We start from the raw sequence: 22,652 nt of genomic DNA on the forward strand, positions 1-22,652 counted from the left end.
GTCATGCTTTTGGAAGTATTTGAAATTACAGGCTTTGGAAGTTGATGGTGCTCACACAGAAGTCATTAGAACTACCAACCATTCTCCTTATCTTGGTTATTGTATAAACCTTTCCCCCAGTGCCTTTTATATAATGTTTGATAAGTGTTTATTAAATTGGAAATTTCTGGCTTCTTTAAAAATAAATAAGTAAATAAAATAAACATGTGACTTAACTAAATTTATCCTGAGGGAAAAAAATTACCAAGCATTCTTATTCTGTTACTAAGAACACTTGATTCTTTTCAGTTGTGTACAGGGATTCAGTCCTCTACATGGTTCTAAAATACTCATTTTATAGGTGAGTAAAGTAAGACTCAGAGTGGTTAACTAAATTATTACTGTAGAAGCATATGTGTTCAGATTCATATATGACTCTTGAGACCAAGTTCTTTCCATTTTGCCAAGTTTCCAAATTTGCTGGAGAAATGTTACAGAACTTCCTCACAAGGAAAATATAAAGCTTCTTATTTGTGGAGCTATCTTTTTTAGTCTAAGTATTTTCTGTTTTTTTCTTTGTTCATGTCACAATGCCAAAGCTTTGATTCTTTTTTATTGTTTTCTACTGAGAAAGATCCCTGCATTCTGAAAACAGGAGTAGTAGTTACTTTTCTTTTTAAAAGCACTACATGATTAATGAACTATAAAATAAAAGAGTTTCTTACATACAGTTTTGGTGTTTTTGATATTGCCTTTTAGTTCTAACAGTAGTCACTAGAAAATTGGGGCTATTTTAGGTATACGAAATACTTCAGCAAAGTGAAATTAATAAAATTATGTCATGAAACATTAGAATAACAGCAACTTTTTTAGGCTGTGGAATGTAAGAAAAGACCCTCTATATACCTTGGGTCTGTATTTATTATTCTGCATATCTTAAAGAATTTTGGTATGGTAAGACTATAATATTGGGGCCCAGATACCAAAGCTTGCCGGAGTTGTTCAGAATAGTCTTCTAATTATGATTAAATATACAATTTTTAATTTTACACAGAAATAGATAGGAATTAATATTAAATTACTCAGTGGAAAAGTTTAGGCTAAAGACTATATTCTGAGAAGAAAAGAAATATAAAAGGCTTCAATAAAGAATAAGTAAAAGTGATATTTATAGGATTAAAAAAAGGTTGGGGTTTGTTTTCACCATTGGAATCATTGAGAAATGAGCAGCATCTCTGTGTATACCCCATGAGATGTGTAGTAGAAATGGATTTAATGTCAAAAATTTTAGAGAAAAGACTACACTTTGGAAATAATTTAGAATTGATTAACTTTTTCACATGGTTGGGCTTTTTGGTATTTACTTTTTGGTCACTTTCTTAATCTGTCAACTAACAATTGATAAACTTCCTGGTCTTGGCAAATACAGGAATTTCTCAAAATAGACCTCTAACTTTCTAAAGACTGTGTGCCAAGCAGTGTGCTAGGTGCTAATAATCAAGAATTCAGGAGATAAAGGTATTTGAATCTAATGCTCTTTTCCCTCAGGAACAGGATCACTGTGTTGGATGGAAAGGGACAGTGCATAGTGTTGAAAGTCATCAGTCTGTTCCCAGTATGTCCAGCGGGGCCAGTAGTCAAAGCACTAGTGTCAACAGTTTTCCAGATGCCTCAGATGACAAGAGAGAGCTAGACATGATGGAGGGACACCACACAGTCATGCCTAGTAGTTCTGTCATCCATTTAAAACCCGTGAGTATTTGGATTTCAGTGAAAAAAATTTCAAATTTGGTAACTAATTTTCTTAGTCTGGTTACATTTGTCTTGAAAACATTTGAAGGTCAGGTAATTCCTTTTTGCAATTGATGGAAATGCTTCCTTTTTAACTTCACTGCTTTCAATACTACCAAAAAGTTACTGGGCACAATAGCTAAAAGATGGAACCAATCCAAGTGTTCATCAACACATGAATGGATAAACAAGCCATAATATATACATATAATGGAATATTATTCAGCTGTGAAAAGAAATGGCATTCTAATGTATGCTACAATGTGAGTGAACCTTAAAAACATGCTAAGTGATATAAGCCAGACAAAAAAGGGCAAATATTATTAGAATTCCACTTATATGAAATATCTAAAATAGTCAAATTCATAGAAAGTAGATTAGAGGGTGCTAAGGGGCAAGTGGAAAATGAAATAAATACTTTTATTATTTTTATTTTGGTATCATTAATGTACAATTACATGGGCATCATTATGGTTACCATACTCCCCCTATTATCAAATCCCCACCACATACCCCATTACAGTCACTGTCAATCAGCATACTAAGATACTATAAACATTGTACATGTCTTTATGTGAACATGATGTACTAATTTCTATGACAAATACATAGGGTAAAATTGCTGAGTCATAGGGCATATGTATGTTGGACTTCATAAGAAACTGTCAAACAGCTTTCCAAAATGGTTGTATGTTTCACATCCCCATTAACAATGTATAAGAGTTGCAGTTGGTTCACGTATTCTCCAGCATTTGGTTTGTCAGTCTTTTTTATTTTAGCCATTCTGGTGGGAATGAAATGGAATCTCAATATAGTTGTTTTTGCAATTCCCTATGACTGAAGATGGCGCCAGAATCACCTATTCATGTGTTTATTGTCCATTAGTGTATTTCTTTAGTGAAGAGTTTTTTTTTAAGTCTTTTGTCTGTTTTCTTATTCAGATGTTCATCTTTTAATACTGATTAGTAGGAGTTTTTTTATATACTCTGGGTACAAGTATTATATCTCAGATATGTCTTGCAAATATTTTTTCTCCATCTGTAATAAATTAAAACTTTTTAGTTTTAAAATCCAATTTAAACAACCCATTAAAAATGAGTAAAGGCCATAAAAAAGCTTCCTCTAAAATCAAGAATAAGACAAGGATGCCTACTCACAACACTTTTATTCAACAGAGTGTTGAAAGTCCTAGCTACATTAATCAGGCAAGAAAAAGAAATAAAAGGCATCCACACTGGTAAGGAAGAAGTGAAACAAAACTGTCACTGTTTGGAGATGACCTGATACTACATACAGAAAGCCCTAAAGACTCTACCAAAAGACTATTGGAATTAATATATCAACTATACGTCTATTTTTAAAAATGTGTCAAAGACCTGCATAGACATTTATCCAAAGAATATATACAAATGACCAACAAGCACATGAAAAGATACTCAATATAATTAGTCATTAGGGAAACACAAATCAAAACCACAATGAGGTACCATCTTACAGACACTAGGATGGCTAACTATTTTGTTTTTTGTTAAGGTATCATTGATACACAATCTTATGAAGGTTTCACATGAGCAACATTGGTTACTACATTCAGCCATATTATCGAATCCCCCACTAACACCCCATTGAAGTCACTGTCCATCAGTGTAGTAAGATGCTATAGAGTCACTGCTTGTCTTCTCTGTGCTATTACTGCCTTCCCGTCTCCCCCTTCTACACTATGTGGGTTAATCATAATGCCCCTTAATCCTCTTCTCCCTCCCTCTCCACCCACCCTTCCCACCCCCTTCCTTTGGTGACTGCTAGTCCCTTCTTGGACTCGGTGAGTCTGCTGCTGTTTTGTTAGATGGCTAGCTATTAAAAGAGAAAAACAAAAACAAAGATGGAAAATAACAATTAGGGAGCACATGGAGAAATTGGAACTCCTGCTCTGTATTGCTGGTAGGAATGTAAAATGTGAGCTGCTATGGAAAACACTTGAGGATTTCTCAAAAAGTTAAACATAGCATTTCCCCATGACCCAGAAATTCTACTCCTAGATATATACCCAAAACAATTGAAAGCAAGTACTTAAGCAAATGCATATACACAAATGTTCATAACAGCTGTATTCACAATAGCCAAAAGGTGGAAATAACCCAGAGGTCCAGCAACACATAAATGGATAAACAAATTAGGGTGTGTGCATACCGTGGAATATTAATCAGCTATAAAAAGGAATGTAGTACTGATACATGCTATACAATATGGATGAACCTTAGAAACATGCTAGGTGAAAGAAGCCAGATACAACACGTCACATAGTATATGAAACATCTAAAATAGATAAATCCATAGACAGAAAGTAGATTGGTGGTGATGAGAAGGGGAGAATGGGGAGCAAGTGCTTAAAACATACAGGGTTTTCTGTTTTCTTCTGAGGTGTTAAATATGCTTTGTAACTAGATACCGACAGTCATTGCAGAACATCATGAATATACTAAATGCTACTGAATTCCTCACGTTAAATGATTAATCATACATTGCATGAATTTTGCCTCTATTTAAGAATCCAGTTTGTATATTTTTTTCTTTATAGTAGGGGCAGTGGTTGCAGAACATCATGAATATACAAAATGCTACTCAGTTGTTCACTTTACATGATTAATCTTACATTATGAATTTTGTCTGTTTGAGAATGCAGTTTGTACATTTTTTTTCATTATAATCAGTGTTTTTTGTGTCCTTTCCAAGAAATATTTGCTGACCCCAAGGATGTGACAATATTCTGTGTTTTCTTCTGCTGTGTGATTCTGGATTTTAGGTTTAGATCAAGTGATTCTTTCTAAATCAATTTCTGTATGTAGAATGATTAAGCATTGATTTACTTTGAATACAGAGAACCAGTTGTTACAGCAGGGTTTGTTAAAGACACTTTCCTTTCCTCTTTGAATTAACTTGACTTTTTGGTAGCAAATCAATTGACTGAATATATGTGGGTCGGTTTCCAGATTTTACTGTGTACCTTTCCTCTATTCAGTCTGTCCTTTTACCAATACCACAGTGTTTTGATTACTGTAGTTTACATCTTCCAACTTCTTATTCTCCCTCAAAATTTTGGCTATTCTAGGTCCTTTACATTCCCATTTTAATTTTAGAACCAGCTAGTTTCTGTGCTGCTTTAGATCAAATTTTATTAGAAGCTGTTGACTGAATTCTCCTACATGAATTACCTGCTTAGTTGATAGTGGACTGGTCTAAGATGGTTTTGAAAGAAAAAGGTTTTGCTTTACTTCACTCTTTCCTCTCCATTGCTGTAGGTTACAAGGCAAATTCAAGAACACGAGCTTAGAGAACAAATGTTTTCTTACATCGAAATGAGCTGGCAACATCAAAAAAAGCTGAAGACTCTGGAAAACAAGCTAAAGGCTGAGATGGATGAGCATTGTCTCAGATTAGAAAAAGATTTTGAAACTCAGTGTATGAACTTTGCAGCAGAAATGGAGAAACTTATCAAGAAACATCAGGCTGCTACAGAAAAAGAGGTAGCTCATCAGTATTACTAATGTCTTTATTCTAACTTGTGACTATTTCAACATTAACCAAGATGGCATTTTGCTATTAGGGTATCTGTTCCTCAGAACCAAGCAAATCAGTTGGGGAAAGGGAGAAATATTTATATAATAGGTAAAATTTCCAGTGCTGAGTCTGGGAACCAGTAGATGTGGGATTGATAACTTGATAGTTTTATTGTGTAACAGTGGTTAAGTCAGGTAGATCAGATTAAAGATGATAATGTGACAGGTGAGAAGAGGCCTCCTCCCAAAACCACATATAATACAAAAATATAGTTAATACAACTAACCCTAAAAGATCAACAGGAAAGAAGGCTGCCCCAGACTGCTTACACCTGGAGAAAAAAACAAACCTCTAAAAGCGTAACATATGAAAGCCATGATCCAGAGGGACCCATGCTCTTCCCCCACCCCAGCTCACTGGCAGAAGGAAGAGAAATGGAGTGGGGATGGGTGGAGGCCAAGGACTGCTGAATGCCCAGCCCTGGAGATCTGCTGTACTGTGGGAGCAAAAACCCACATTGCATAGTGCTCTGGTGATTAGTGGGGTTGGAAAGCTAAGACAGGAGGAACACTTGGAGAGACTTGAGATTCCAGCCACTTGTGGAAAATGGGGATCCACATCCGGCTGCTCTGGGACAAAAGAAAGGCAGGCAGTATGAGAGACTTCCTAACAGTGAGAGGACTACTAAAGGGGCAAGGATTGCACAGGGCTAGCTGCTCAGGAAAAAGGACAGGTAGACAAAATTGTCCAGGTACACTCTGCCCAGCAGGTTGGAAACTTTTCAGAAACTTCAGGTGCTACATCCCCCAGGCTGGCTACACAGCTCTGAGGCCTTCCACCATGATACACAGCCTGCAGCACCTTCTGGAAAGCTGGCACTGGCTTGCAAACCAGCTGATGCCCCCGCCCTGGTGTCAGTCCAGTCAGAGGGAAGCCCTGCCTACAGTAGCTACATATGCAAAGCATACAGGGTTACACCTGTGTGTTCAGCCCACTGGTTTGGCTGTGGAGAGAGTCACAGTAGCCGGGAAGCAGGAAACAGCTCTTCCAACACCCCAGTGACCAGCACCGCTCCCCTGTGACCCCTGACTTCCCTCCATGCGCTAAGCAGCTCCAGAAAGTATACCTTCTGGGTACTAGAGGGTTCCACATACAAATATGAAACATTAAAGGGACCTGGTTCAACCCCAGATACCAAAAACACCAGAAAAAGAATGAAGTGAAAATGAACTGATCAACCTTCCTGAAAGACATTTTAAAAAGAAGTCATAAACATGCTCATAGAGGTACAGAAAAATATTCAAGAACTCAGGGACAAATTCAAGACAGGGATCCATTCATTATGGAATACAATGGGGGATTTAAAAGCAGATTAGATACAATGGAGGAGACAATAAATGAAAAAGAAAGTAGAGAAGAGGAATACAAAGAAGCTGAGGCACAGAAAAAAAGATCTTTAGTAATGAAAGAATATTGAGAGAACTGTGTGACCAATCCAAATGGAACAATATTTGTATTATAGGGGTACCAGAAGAAGAAGAGAGAGAAAAAGAGAAAGTGTCTTTGAGGAGGTAATTGCTGAAAACTTCCCCAGTCTGGGGAAGGAGATAGTCTCTCAGGCCATGGAGGTGCACAGATAACCCAACACAGGGGACCAAAGGAAGACAACACCAAAACATATAATTAAAACAGCAAAGATCAAGGATAAGGACAGAGTATTAAAAGAAGGCACAGAGAATAAAAAGATCATATACAAAGGAAAATATATCAGGCTATCATCAGACTTCTCAGCTGAAACCTTACAGGCCAGAAGGGAGTGGCATGATATATTTAATGCAATGAAGCAGAAGCAAGAATAATCTACCTGGAAAGATTATCATTTAAAGTTGAAGGAGGGATTATACAATTTCCAGAAAAGCAAAAGCTGAGAGAATTTACCTCCCACAAACTGTCTCTACAGTGTATTTTGGAGGGACTGCTATAGATGGAAGTGTTCCTAAGGCTAAATAGCTGTCACCAGAGGTCATGAAAGCACAATAAAGAAAGCAGAACAATTAATTACTAAGCAAATGCAGAATTAAATCAACTACCCCAAAGTAGGCTAAGGGTAGACAAAGAGTACAGAACATGATACCTAATATATAAAGAATGGAGGAGGAAGAAAAAAGAAGTGAAAAAAAACCCCTTTAGATTTGTGTTTGTAATAGCATAGTAAGTGAGATTAGTTAGACTCTTCGATAGTAAGGAAGTTACCCTTGAACCTTTGGTAACCACAAATCTAAAGCCTGCAAAGGCAATAAGTACATAACTATCAATAATCACTATAAATGTAAATGGTCTGAATGCACCAATCAAAAGACATAAAGTCACTGAATGGATAACAGAAGAAGAACCATCTATATGCTGCCTACAAGAGACTCACTTCAAACCCAAAGACATACACAGACTGAAAGTAAAGGGATGGGAAATGATATTTCATGCATCTAATAGGGAGAAAAAAGCAGGAGTTGCAGTACTTGCATCAGATAAAATAGACTTCAAAACACAGAAAGTCACAAGAGACAAAGAAGAACTTTACATAATGATAAAGGGGTCAGTCCAACAAGAGGATATATAACCATTATAAATATCTATGCACCCAACACAGGAATACCTACATGTGTGAAACAAATACTAACAGAATTAAAAGGGGAAATAGAATGCAATGCATTCATTTTAGGAGACTTCAACACTCCAAAGGACAAACCAACCAAACAGAAAATAAGTAACATGACAGAGGCACTGAACAACGCTTTAGAACAGATGGACCCAGCAGATATCTACAGAATGCCCCACCAAAAAGCCACAGGATACACATTCTTCTCAGGTGCACATGGAACATTTTCCAGAATAGATCATATACTAGGCCACAAAAAAGAGCCTCAGTAAATTCAAAAATATTGAAATTGTACCAACCAGCTTCTCAGACCACAAAGGTCATGAAAGCACAGTAAAGAAAGCAGAACAATTAATTACTAAGCAAATGCAGAATTAAATCAACTACCCCAAAGTAGGTTAAGGGTAGACAAAGAGTACAGAATATGATACCTAATATATAAGGAATGGAGGAGGAAGAAAAAAGAAGTGAAACCTAGAAATAAATTACACAAAGAAAGTGAAAAAGCACACAAACACATGGAGGCTTAACAACATGCTCCTAAATAATCAGTGGATCAATGACCAAATAAAAACAGATCAAGCAATATATGGAGGCAAATGACAACACTAATTCAACACCACAAAATCTGTGGGATGCAGCAAAGGCCGTGCTAAGAGCAAAGTTTATTGCAATACAGGCCTACCTCAGGAAAGAAGAAAAATCCCATATGAATAGTTTAAACTCACAATTAACAAACCTAGACAAAGAAGAACAAATGAGGCCCAAGTCAGTAGAAGGAGGGACATAATAAAGATTAGAGCATGCTTAAAAAAATTGAGAAGATTAAAACAATAGAATCAATGAAAGCAGGAGCTGGTTTTTTGAGAAAATAAGCAAAATAGATAAACCCCTAGCCAGACTTATCAAGAAAAAATAGAGAGTAAACATAAAGAGAATCAGAAATGAAAAGGAAAAATCACTACGGACACCACAGAAATACAAAGAATTAGGAGAGAATACTATGAAAAATTGTATGCTAACCAACTGGATAACCTAGAAGAAATGGACAACATTCAAGAAAAATACAACCTTCCATGGCTGACCCAGAGAGGAACAGAAAATCTGAACAGACCAATGACCTGCAGCAAAACTGAATTGGTAATCAAAAAACTACCTAAGAATAAAACTTGTGCACTAGATGGCTTCACTGCTGAATTTTATCAAACATTTAGTGAAGATGTAATACCCATCTTCCTTAAAGTTTTCCAAAGAGTAGAAGAGGAGGGAATACTTCCACCCTCATTCTATGAATCCAGCATCACTCTAATACCAAAACTAAGCAAATACCCACAGAAAAGAAAATTAGAGAGCAATACCCCTTTGAACCTAGGTGCAAAAATACTCAACAAAATCAAATTTAAAAATATACCAAACAGATCGTCTATCATGATCAAATATGATTTATTCCACGGATGCAAGGATGGTACAACATTCAAACATCCATCAGCATCATCCACCACATTGACAAAAACAATGACAAAAACCACATGATCATCTCCATAGAAGCTGAAAAAGCATTCAACAACATTCAACATCCATTCATGGTAAAAAATCTGAACAAAATGAGTATAGAGGGCAAGTAACTCAACATAATAAAGGCCATATATGACAAACCCACAGCCAATGTCATACTTAACAGTGGGAAGCTGAAAGCTTTTCCTCTAAGATCAGAAATAAGACAAGGATGCCCACTCTCCCCACTTTTATTCAACATAGTACTGGAGGTCCTAGCCATGGCAATCAGACAATGCAAAGAAATAAAAGTTATCCAGATTGGAAAAGAAGAAGTTAAACTGTCCCTGTTTGAGATGACAGGATATTATACATAAAAAAAACCCTAAAGAATCCACCCCTACACTACTAGAACTAATAACTGAATTCAGCAAAGTGGGAGGATATAAAACTAATACAGAGAAATCTGTTGCATTCCTATTCACTAATGTTTAACTAGCCAAAAGAGAAATCAGGAAAATAATTCCATTCACAATTGCATCAATAAGAATAAAATACCTAGGGATAAAACAAATGAAGGAAGTGAAAGACCTATATCCTGAAAACTACAAGACAGTCGAGAGAAAGAAGATACCAATAAATGGAAATAACATCCCTTGCTCATGGAAAGGAAGAATTAATACTGTCAAAATGGCCATCCTGCCTGAAGCAACCTACCAGTTCAATGCAATTCCTATCAAAATGCCAACAGCATTCTTCAATGAACTAGATCACATAGTTCTAAAATTCATATGGTACCACGGAAGACCCCAAATAGCCAAAGCGATCATGAGAAGGAAGAATAAAGCAGGTGGGGGATTATGCTCCCTGACTTCAAGCTCTACTGCAAAGACAATTTGGTACTGGCGCAAGAACAGACCCATAGGCCAGTGGAACACACTAGGGATCCCAGATATAAACCCAAGCATATATGGTCAATTACTATATGATAAAGGAGCCATGGACATACAGTGGGGAAACAACAGCATCTTCAACAACTGGTGTTGGAAAACTGGACAGCTACATGCAAGAGAATGAAACTGGATTATTGTCTTACCCCATACACAAAAGTAAACTCAAAATGGATCAAAGACCTGAATGTAAGTCATGAAACCATAAAACTCTTAGAAGACAACATATGCAAAAATCTCTTGGACATAAACATGAGCAACTTTTTCCTGAACACATCTCTTTGGGCAAGGGAAACAAAAGCAAAAAATGAACAAATGAGACTACATCAAGCTTCTGTATAGCAAAGCTTCTGTATAGCTTCTGTATCAGCAGAACAAAAAGGCATCCTACAGTATGGGAGAATATATTTGTAAATGACATATCTGACAAGTGATTAAGATCCAAAATATGTAAAGAGCTTACATGCCTCAACACCCAAAAAGCAAATAACCTGATTAAAAAATGGGCACAGGATATGAACAGATGCTTCTCCAAAGAAGAAATTCAGATGGCCAACAGGCACTTGAAAAGATGCTCCACATCACTAATTTTAAAAGCACAATGAGATATCTCCTCACACCAGTTAGTATGGCCAACATAGAAAAAACTATGAGCAATTATGGTGGCTAGGATGTGGAGAAAGGGGATTCCTCCTACACTGGTGGTGGGAGTGTAAACTAGTTCAACCATTGTGGATAGCAATATGGAGGTTCCTCCAAAAACTGAAAATAGAAATTCCATTGAGCCTGGGAATTCCACTCCTAGGAATTTACCCAGAGAAAACAAGCTGTCAGGTTCAAAAAGACATATGCACCCCTATGTTTATTGTAGCACTATTTACAATAGCCAAGATATGGAAGCAACCTAAGTGTCCACTAGTAGATGGATGGGTAAAGAAGAGGTGGTACATATACACAATGGAATATTATTCAGCCATACAAAGGAAACAAATCCTACCATTTGAAACAACATGGATGGAGCTAGAGGGTATTATGCTCAGTGAAATAAGTCAGGGAGAGAAAGACAAATACCAAATCATTTCCCTCATTTGTGGAGTATAACAACAATGTAAAACTGAAGGAACAAAACAGCAGCAGACTCACAAACTCCGAGAAGTGACTAGCAGTTACCAAAGGAGAGGGGTGTGAGAGGGCAGTTGGGGAGGGAGGGAGAAGGGGATTGAGGCTATTATGATTAGCACACATGGTGTTGGGGGGATCATGGGGAAGACAGTGTAGTACAGAAAAGACATGTAGTGACTGTGGCATCTTACAACACTGATGGACAGTGACTGCAATGGGGTATTGAGGGGGACTCGATATGGGTGAATGTAGTAACCACATTGGTTTTCATGTGAAACCTTCAAAAGAGTGTATATCAATGATAACTTACTAAAAAAAAGTCACTAAGTATTCTGTTCTAGGCCTTGGACACTTTGGCTATCTGAGGAGTTTGATACATCAGTTAGTATTTAATTTTGGTTTCAGAAATCATTCATCATTCTCTGTGTACTTTTTGGAAACCTTAAATTTATAGTAACATTTTTATATCAGAAGAATTGAAGAGCACTATAATATACAGAGAATGTTAAATTAAGAGGGATTAAGAGGGTTTCAGATTCAGATTTAGCCCATTTGTTTACTGCAAATAAGTATCATTCCACCATATGATAAAGGTGCATTTTTTTAGGAGTTATGTGAAAACTTGTCTTCTAATTTCCTTGGTTTCCCATTCATTTCAATTTATTTTGATCATCACAGTTGTCAAGTAAAGTGTAAACTTCTCAATAAATTTACACTATATCTTCAAATATGTCTGGCTAGTCCACCCTGAGGCATTTATAGCTACCCTGTTCACCCTTCCCTGCAAAAAAAGAATAATCACCCTCTCACAGTAATAGAGAATTTAGCAAAATAATTTCTGGTGTAAATGAATATTTGATTTTGAAATAATTTGGTGAGAGAATGTAAAAATATTTAGAATCGTGTTTGGTGTACTTCTTGAATAATTTGTAAAGTGGTAGATACTAACATGTTTAGGAAAGCAATTCATGAAACGATGTGCAATGTGATTTTAGATTTATTTTATATATTTATATCTATATCTATGCCTAGAAAAAATTAGGAAGGATATGCACCAAAATGTTAATATTGGTTACCTCTGGCTGGTAAAATCATATAAGATTTTTCTTCTTTGTGTTTTTCTGTATTTCCTAACTGTTCTGCAATGAATATGTATAGTTCACCCTTGAATACCATAGGTTCGAACTGCACAGGCTCATTTATACACATATTGCTTTTCAATAAAGATCTTGGAAAATGTTTTGAGAGATGGATTTAAAGGTCATTTTCTTTTTTCAAGCTTTCTTTATTGTAAGAATATAGTATATAATTTATACAACATACAGAATATGTGTGATTATCTGCTCCTGTTGTTAGTAAGGCTTCCAGTCAGCATCATGCTATTAGTAGTTAAGTTTTTGGGGAGTGAAAAGTTATATGAGGATTTTTTTACTATGTAGGGAGTCAACACCCCTAATCCCCACATTGTTTATGGGTCAACTATTGCATATATCATCAGAAATAAAATAATATTATACAGGGATTTAATATTTAACATTTTCATATTACTAAAAATACAAATTAAAAGTCAGGGATTAATTTGAAGATGAATGTATTACATTATTTAATATACAAGTCAAGCTAGATAAAAGGTCATAACTTAATTACATTTGTTTTGTTTTATTTGGGGGGTCGGGAAGCATACTCCAGTATGGGGGGAAAAAGGTGAAAACACCGACCCTGTAAAAGATCAGCATTTTAAAGATGAGTTCCATTTTATTGGTTCTCTGAAATTCAAATAATAAGGATGCTGAGTAATACTTAACAACTTATTGGATATTCTTGTTTTGGTAATGATTATACTGATTTTATATTCTTAGGCGGGAGGAAGTATCCTTGCTAATGTGTATTAAACTGCTGCTTTGAAGCTTATCTGCTTAGCTAATTGGATCCATTTAAAAAATTTCCTATAGGCTAAAGTGATGTCCAATGAGGAGAAAAAATTTAAGCAATGTCTTCAGGCTCAACAGAAGAAAGAACTGAATAGCTTTTTGAAGTCCCAGAAGAGAGAATACAAACTTCGAAAGGAACAGCTTAAGAAGGTATTTACTTTATAAAACTCTTCAAGCCACTTACCTGCTTACTGATTATATTCAATATTGATCTACTCATAGAACCATTAGCATAAGCCACTAACTATATATCGGTTTAAGTGAGGACATTGATTATAACCTATTTTCAATGGCTGATATCTCAGTTGAGAGGGATCTAAAAAGAGTGATCTCTTGAACATTTAAATTATTTTATGAAGCTATTATTTATAATAGCTTTCCTAAGCACTTACTGAGTAACTGAGTCACTAGAAATAAAAATACTTTAGCTGTGAAAAAGAGCCATACATTTATTCCTTTAAAAGGCTCAGATTGCTTCGGGCTCAGATTATAATAATTTGTTCTTATTCTGATTTTAACACAGAATAAGGATAAGAGTCATTTCTGCTCATTCCATTTTCTTTAATAGGAAAGCATGCTAATTATGTCTTTATGGCTACATAATTTCATGTGTGTTTGCCCTTTATGTCCTGCTTTCTTGAACTTCTTTTTATTGCAGATGGACTCTAGCTTTGAGGAAAGCCATGGTTGTTCCAAGGCAACTTTTGAAAGAGGATTATTATTCAGGATAGTGGTCAGGACATGAAAATGATATGTGTCAGCTTTTGCATATTTATTATATTGCAGAGAATATAAATCAGCCATCTTTCCTAGGTCTAAGATGATTTTTCAGAGAATATTGACCTTATGGGTCTTCACCTGTTATTCAAGAAAGAAACCAATTCTTTATTAGTTTTGTTGATAAGATACTCAAACACATAAATATAAAAAATCACATAAACTTGTGGTTCTCAACTTAAAGATGTCAATGAGAAGGCAGAGATAATACAGGCATATACACAAAGAATCATTTGGCTATGTTTTTCAAAATCTCTTGCCAAGGAAATTCCCCACCCACCAAGACTTCTCCAGTTACACTCCCTCTTACAAACTGATGGGCTGAAATTTTTAGCCCATGTAATAAACTATTAGCACAGAGATAAATTAACCTTGATGACATAACCATAATATCTTTGGTACAGTGCTTTTGTGTGTGTAGGAATTTGACCTATAATTAGATATATATCTTATTAAGAACATATTGGTGGCATAAAGCCTTGCTATATATACCCTGCCAAGTGAGATTCATTGATAAGATTTTTCTGACTCAAAAGAGTATAACCTGCTATGTATTCCCATTACTGTAATCTAAAAGCTAAACTCAATACTAGAACATGGAATTTGAAAAGATGGTAAATAGGATTCCCAACTGTAAATAAATACCCAACAAAATGCAGTTCTATAGTTGTTTCTTAGTGAAATGAGGTTTTAGTTTTATAAATGAATGTGTTGGTTTAGATAATCCTTCAAGCATATAATTCATTGTCTAACTAATAAGCTCATTTTCTTTTAGAAGGTAGTTTTGTGTATTTGTGTGTGTGTGTGTGTGTGTGTGTTCATTTAGAATGGTTATTATCGGTATAGAGGAAGGGACATACTAGCGTCTTGGTGGGTGGGGAGTTTCCTTGGCAAAAGATTTTGAAACATAGCCAAGTGAGTCTTTGTGTATATGCCTGTATTTTCCCTGCCTTATCATTGACATCTGTAAGTTGAGAACTACAAGCTTATGTGCTTTTTATTTTTATGTGTTTGAATACCTTATTAATGAAATTAATGAATAATTGGTTTCTTTCTTGAATAACAGATGAAGAACCATAAGGTTAATCGTCTCTGAAAAGTCATCTTTGACCTAGGAAAGATGGCTGATTTATATTCTCTACAAGGTTGATGCATTTTAGGTTGAAATATGCTAGTATTAATTAGCATCCTCGGGTTTGTATCATTGAACGTATTGTCAATATTCTCATCTTGTCCAGTATAAATGAATTTTTTTAGGTAGTTTGTGAGATGATATTTAAAATGCTGTAGAAAAACATTGGTCTTGCTTTGTGCAGTGGTTATAGTGCTGAATATGAAATCCATTCTAAAAGGTCTCTATTTTCCTATAGTTTTCTTGATTTTCCATTGAATTTCCAAAGTCTTTTATACTGAACCCATCCTTAACTTTGCCAAAAATTTAGCATTTCTATTGTTGAAAATCAAGAAGTGACACGTAACTATATTTTAACCTCGATTTTAATTCATGTGTGATTTTTACTTGAAAGCACTGCCTTCCTCCCCTTTTTGGGAGGGATTTAAAGAAAGATGTTTTACTTCATTCACCAATCATTGTGTGCTTTCAAAGCTACGAGCCATCATAAATATAGCTGTGCAAAGCTAAAAAGTATGCATGTTTTCTATATGTTTTCTCTTTTCTTGTCCTACTTCATGGATAACTCAAGAAACGTAAAAATACTGCCTACCTCCTTAAGGTCATCGCCCTGCCTGCCCAAGAGAGAGGGCACAAATTAAGTACTTTTACTGAAGATTACCAGCTACCAAATAATATATTCATGTAGTTAATTTTTATGTATTTTGAACTTAGTTGCTTTTTATCTTGCCAGGAGCTGAATGAAAGCAAGAGCACCCCAAGAAAAGAAAAACAGGAATGGCTTTCAAAGCAGATAGAGAACATACGGCATTTCCAAGCAGAGGAGAAGACTGATCTTCTTCAACATCAGAGACAGTACCTAGGGCTGCAGTGCCGTCTCTTCCAAAGAAAGATATTACTTGGGTGCTATGACTTGGAGCAGGACCTTGTCATGGAGGTATGTTTAAATGGCATGAAATCAGGATCTTCCTGAAAATATGTCAGTCACATCCCACCCTCAAGGCCTTAGAGCGCTTCTGCTTCCCTTTGCCTAATTCCTTCTTCCCTGGAAACCCAACCCACATGGTTCACCTTCTCCCTCCCTTCATATCTCCTCAATTCTGATCACCAAATCCTTCCCTCTTCTTTAAATATTCTTGCACTCCTCTCTCTCTCTCTCTCTCACACACACACACACACGTGCACACTTTTTATGGGGATCTCTCTCTCCCCAAGTAGAATGGAAATTATATGAAGTCCCAGGTTCTGTTCAGGGCTTTTATATCCAGTGGATAGATATATCCAGGCCTTATACCTAGTGGCTGGCCCATAATAGGTATTCAATAAATACATATTAAGTAAATATTTAATAAATATTAAATCCATGAGTGAAAGAAGTATTAATTTTTAAATGTGAGAAAATTAATTGGATAATTTATGCCTTTTCATCCAAAATGGGTGCCATGAAGGTATATACTACCGCTTAACATATTTTTATAATCATGAAATTTTTCATTGGGAATATGTAGAAACTTATGGCAATGAAAACAATGGTTCTCATTATCAGGTATACCTATGAGCAAAGATCAATTTATTTCCAAGAGTGGCTTAAAATAAACTTCAAATACAAGTTAATTATTCAAATTTACTAATAATTAAAGCAATTCAAATTAAAACAATTGAATCAATTCAATAAGATCAGTCTAAAAAATTGGTAAGTCCTAGTAGTGGCATGGGAAAGTGGGCAATGTTGGGAAGAATAGAAATTGATACTGCCATTTTGGAGCATAATTCAGCAGCTTTTACAATTTAATTTGCATGTACCTTCTATCCATAAAATCCACTTCTCGAATTCAAGCCTAAAGAAATAGTAACATAGTTATATGGTGTATCATGTGTAGATGTTTATTGAAAATTTGTCATAAAGCAAAAAAATGGAACAAATATGGCATCACAAAGTAGAAGCTTACTATAAAACTTTCAGAAAAAGATCTGTATGTCCTGATCTGATCTGTATATTTGTCCATTATATTTTTAGGTAAAGAAAGCATATTATATGCCTATAATATATATTTTAATCCATTTTAAAACTGCATGTTTTTGTGCAATAGTTGTGTCACGATAGCATGGGGAAGGTTGGGAAACATATGCACCAAATGTTGGCCCCTGGAGAAGGGGCAGCAGAGGCTAAAGGGCCAAGTCTGACTTCCTTCTACAGAGAAAAAGAGAGAGAGCGTGTGTGAGTGTATGTGTGTGTGTTGTATATTTGATCTTTTTAAACTGAAAAAAATTGTTGTAACATTTATTGATCATGAGGTAGGTATTCTGAGAGCTTTCCACTTATGAATTCATTTAAGCCTCACGTTTATTTTATGAAACAGCTATGTTATGGTCTCCATTTGAGAAGTGATGAAATTCAAGCACAGAGAGTTTAAGTAATTAGCCCAAGGACTCACTGCTTTTTGGTAGCAGAGCCAGGATTTAGAAAGCAGGCAGTCTGGCCCTAGAGTCTTGTGTTATTTTTTGTTTGTTTGCTTGTTTTTTAATTTTTTATTAAGGTATGATTGATAAATATTCTTATGAAGGTTTCACTTGAAAAAACAATGTGGTTACTACATTTACGCATATTATCAAGTCCCCACCCATACCCCAGTGCAGTCACTGTCCATCAGTGCAGCAAGTTGCCAGAGATCCACTATGTCCCTTCTCTGTGATACACTGTTCTCCCTGTGATGCCCCGCACCATGTGTACTAAACATAATACTCCTCAGTCCCCTTCTCCCTCCCTCCCCACTCACCCTCCCACACCTCTCCCCTTTGGTAACCACCAGTTCATTCTTGGAGTCTCTGAGTCTGCTGCCATTTTGTTCCTTCAGTTTTGCTTCATTGTTATTAGAGTCTTGTGTTCTTAACCACTACACTAAATAAACTGGGTATACTGCATGTAATAGAATTGAATGTATACACTGAAGAAATTCAAAGGATGACTTAGAAGTCCTCTTCAAATACAAAATTAGGAAACATAAATGAAAGAGAGTAGAAAGGACATTAAGTCTCTTGGGACAGATTTGATATGTCTTCAGCTTATTGCTAAAAATAGTATAAATAGCTAATGAAGAGATAAGGAAATTATGCTACCAATTGCCCATTTTCTAAAGTTGCAGTAATAAAACTCTAATATTTACTGTGCAGCCAGTATTAAATCAGAGGATTACATCTATATCCTGGTTATTCTGTTTCTTAGGATTTTTGTCTCCTGGCATTGTACATCAGTAAATTATGCCTTTGTCTTTTGTTATGAATCAGGAATTAAATAAGAGGCAGACTCACAAGGTCTTGGAGCATGCGATGCTGCTTCGACATCATGAATCCACGCAAGAACTGGAGTTCCGCCAGCTCAACACAATGCAGAAGATGGGCTGTGAGCTGATTAGATTGCAGCAACAAGCCGAGCTCACTAACCAGCTGGAGCATAATAAACGGAGAGAACGAGAACTAAGGCGAAAGCATGTCATGGAGGTTCGACAACAGTCTAAGACTCTGAAGGTAACTCTAGCCTAAGCTTCTTGACAAAGGAGAACAGATAAATGGCATCATGTAAACACTAAAAGTCTAAGCCAGATGTCTGCCATAGAGAAATTGAATAAGCTTTTTTTCTTTTCATTTTAAGCATGTTTGGTTAGTTTTGATGTAGAGGGTCTGTAGCTACAGACTTCTGCTTATGTATTTCTCAGCAGAGTACCAAAAAATGGCCAGAACTTTTTCACTGCGGAAAGTGCCATAAATGAGATTCAAAATTCTTATTTTAAGTGTACCCAAATGTCCAATGTTGATACTACAATTATATATCAACATACTAACCTGTTGGCTTCTCTCTGTTGTTCCAAGTTTTATAGTTTAAGGATCTTATTTCCTCTGAATGTGATTTGTATCCAAAAGAGGCAGTAAGTTCTTGATTAGTACAGAAACCAGCGAATGAAAAATGCCTTTTTACCCCCTCTCCCTTCATTGTCTATACTCATCCTAAGAGGAATAGTGGAATTATCACATTGTTACTCCCATTCTTTCTGTGCTTGCTAGCATAGGTAAGACCAGGGCATGTGTAGTTGGAGTGTATTTTTTAAATTAGCACATCAGAGTGAAGCAAGTTATTATTATATGCCCTCTTGTAGACAAATAAGGAAAGACAAGTGTTGGTGATATACAATATCTAAGGACTTTAAATTTTGTATTTGCTTTGCATAGACAAATTTATTCATAGGATACAAAATTCAAAAGATGCCAAAGTGTATTTATTATAAAGTTAAAGGTTTCCCTCTCCTTGTCCTTTAAGCCACCTGGTCCAGCCCCCTCTACCAAAATCAACCAGAGTTAACAATTCCAAGGAATTTTCAAATTTTATAACATAATAAATATGTGAAGTATGATCACATGCATCCTAATAAACAAAAAACTGAAACAACCCACTATATATGTTCTCATCCATGGTAGCATCTCAATTAATCTGTACATGTCTGCACATTTTAAACTTTTATTTACATCCAATAAGGCCCAGATCCCATAGTATCTTCTTTACCCCCTTTTTCAAACTCTTTGATAATTTAACTATAGAACTATCAACACTTACCTGAATAACTGTCCTGAAGTGAAGTGAACTTCACTCACAGAGGTAATCTGTGTCAAAATCAGAAGCTAAATCATTGGTATCTCTAATTCCTATTCAGCTCCATTCATACAGGTTGTTCTGAACAAAATACAAAGGCAAAGCTAAGATTCACCCTTTCCTTGTGAATCTAAGTAAAATGTTACTTTGCTGTATCTTCAAAACAGCTAATGAACATTGTTTACAGTGGCTCATATGTTGACTAAGCACATAAATATCATTAGTTAATGTTTATGAAAATCAGAATTCTTAATGATTTTCCAGATTTATTTTGTCTTTGTAGTAGCTACACAGTAGAGTTTCCCACCAAAAGATATTTAAAGCATGTCTATAAAATTAATTACAATTTTAAAGTGAGCAGCACCCAGAAGTAAATCAACCTGAAGCTTGTTGGTTTTCTTTGGTCAGACCATAAATCTGATATTACTTCATTTCTCTGGGGCTTGGAATAGGTCAGTTGTTTGCTGTTTAACCCTTCCTTTTTTCCCCCTATTGTTGCAGCCTTCTCAGTTTGAAAGCTTGTACAACACTAGTCTTATTCTCACAGATACTATTAAATAATCAAGGGGAAAAACAATGTTTCACAATCATAGTCATACCTTGGATAGAAAGCTTCCTTCTCGTGATACATAAGCTCAAGATTTTCCATAAAAGAAATTGTTCTGTTACTTTAGTGGGAAAGAAAATCACCATGTTCCTCTTAGTTGTATATATCTATCTACTTGCACAATTTGAACAAAACAGACTCTTTTTTTAAAAAAATTAAGGTATCACTGATAAACAATCTTATGAAGGCTTCACATGAGCAACATTGTGGTTTCAACATTCACTCATACTATCAATCCCTCCCACCCCATTGCAGTCACTGTCCATCAGTGTAGTAACACACTACAGAGTCATTACTTGTCTTCTCCATGCTGTCCTGCCTTCCCCATGACCCACCTATATTGTGAGTGCTAATTATAGTGCCCTTTAATCCCCTTCTCCCTCCCTCCCCACCCACGATCCCCAATCCCTTCCCTTTGGTAACCCTAGTCCCTTTGTGGAGAAAACAGACTCTATTTTAACACCAGGTCATTTCACTTATGTAAGTAGCAGTTGCAATTTTTTTAGGTAAATTTTTATTTACCAAGTAATAGCTCAACTTCAATAGTGGCAACTATTTTAGCTTTCTCCAAGACTTGAAGGGAGATAGGAGGACTTCAGTGTGCACACTTAGATAAGCTGACAGTATTTGTAGACATTGGGCACCATTTCTGTGGAATGACTTGGGTAAACACCTATTGTCTATCTGCCATTTCTTCATCTGCCATCAGGTGATGTTTTTTCAGTATTAAGTGGTTAAGAAACAACTGGAATATGTTTATTCTGCTTTCACTTGAGTGAAACATTGAGGGATATAGTTTATTCTTGGTATAAGTATTAATCTTGTTGAAAATATTTTCAGGGCATTCCTTTTTGTCATTAGCTAGTGATATGGAGTGACTATAGTTTACTTGGCAAAATATTTGAATATTTAAAAGTTTTTTAAAGAATGGAGTCTGTTACACAAAGTCAGAAGAGAATTCTAAATTTCATTGTTCCATTCCTAACTTGGAGGAATTTTATTAACCAAGGGCAGTATTTAAGAGCAGTGCTAAGCCAACTAAACCAAGAGTTTGTCTTTCTAGCTAGATATTTCTTGACCCTTCACAGAAAAAAGGTACATGACTATGACTTAGTACCTCAATTGGTGTAAAATGCAAAAAAGGATATATATTTGATTTTGTAGTATTGGAGCAAAGAGTGTGAACTAGTTCCTTGACAAGAGTGTTTGGTCATACATGCATTTGCACACTGACTCAACCATTCAATATCTGGCAGTATATATATTGAGGGAAATAATTTTGACTATAGGTTCTGCCTTTGTGTAGTAAATGAGTGTTGTTACTTGTAGGCTTGATGGGTATACATTATAAAATATATCTCATCTTACTAAGGTTTGTTAAAACTTGAGTTCATAGAATAATTAACCTGTGATTTAAAGCCAGAGTTATTCTGTTTCTGAACTCAAATTATTTTATCTCAAAACTGTTTATGTAGTTCATGTCCGTTATCACTACAGCAAGAAGGGTTGTCGTCCCTTCCCTTGCCTCATCACTTTTCTTTGACCTTTGAAAGATTAGTTAACTTTCAGGTTTTTGCTCATGGTGCTGAAGAGTAAACCCTTATGAAGTAGTTTCTACCTAGTCCAGTATCTTAAGGAAAAGACAATTTTAATAACAATATCAGTCAGTTACTAGTATCCTACTTTTATGGGGTCCATCACAGACTATATTTACAGTTGAGATTGTCATTAAAAGAAATTGGAGCAAAATGTCTTAGATAAGGAACAGAGTAAATATACTTATTTTCTTCTTCAGAGATCTGATAAAATATTGTCTGGCCAGTAAAATTATTTTACATCTACTAAGTGCATGAAAAGAAGTATAATTTTCTGCCATCAATATACACAGTAATCAAAGGTAATTTTAATATTTACTCAGGTCACTAAATTAAAAACAAAATAAGTATTGCCTGAAGTCCTATGATAAATGAAGTTCTTGGTATTCTTATGTTTTAGAGTTTGTTATAAAATTGC

At 35.6% G+C, this 22,652-nt stretch overlaps 1 protein-coding gene across 1 annotated transcript in view; it reads left to right on the forward strand.

Annotated features, from left to right (window-relative positions):
- Positions 1-22,652, forward strand: part of LOC140850422 (serine/threonine-protein kinase TAO1-like) — a 37,458-nt gene that overhangs the window by 419 nt on the left and 14,387 nt on the right. Inside the window, 5 exon segments of the mRNA XM_073241146.1 lie at positions 1,528-1,731; positions 5,070-5,294; positions 13,503-13,631; positions 16,124-16,327; positions 18,676-18,915. Coding sequence (XP_073097247.1) covers positions 1,597-1,731; positions 5,070-5,294; positions 13,503-13,631; positions 16,124-16,327; positions 18,676-18,915 — 933 coding nt within the window. The 5' untranslated portion in view covers positions 1,528-1,596.

The sequence above is a fragment of the Manis javanica genome, chromosome 7 (assembly GCF_040802235.1).
Source record: "Manis javanica isolate MJ-LG chromosome 7, MJ_LKY, whole genome shotgun sequence".
NCBI lineage: Eukaryota > Metazoa > Chordata > Mammalia > Pholidota > Manidae > Manis > Manis javanica.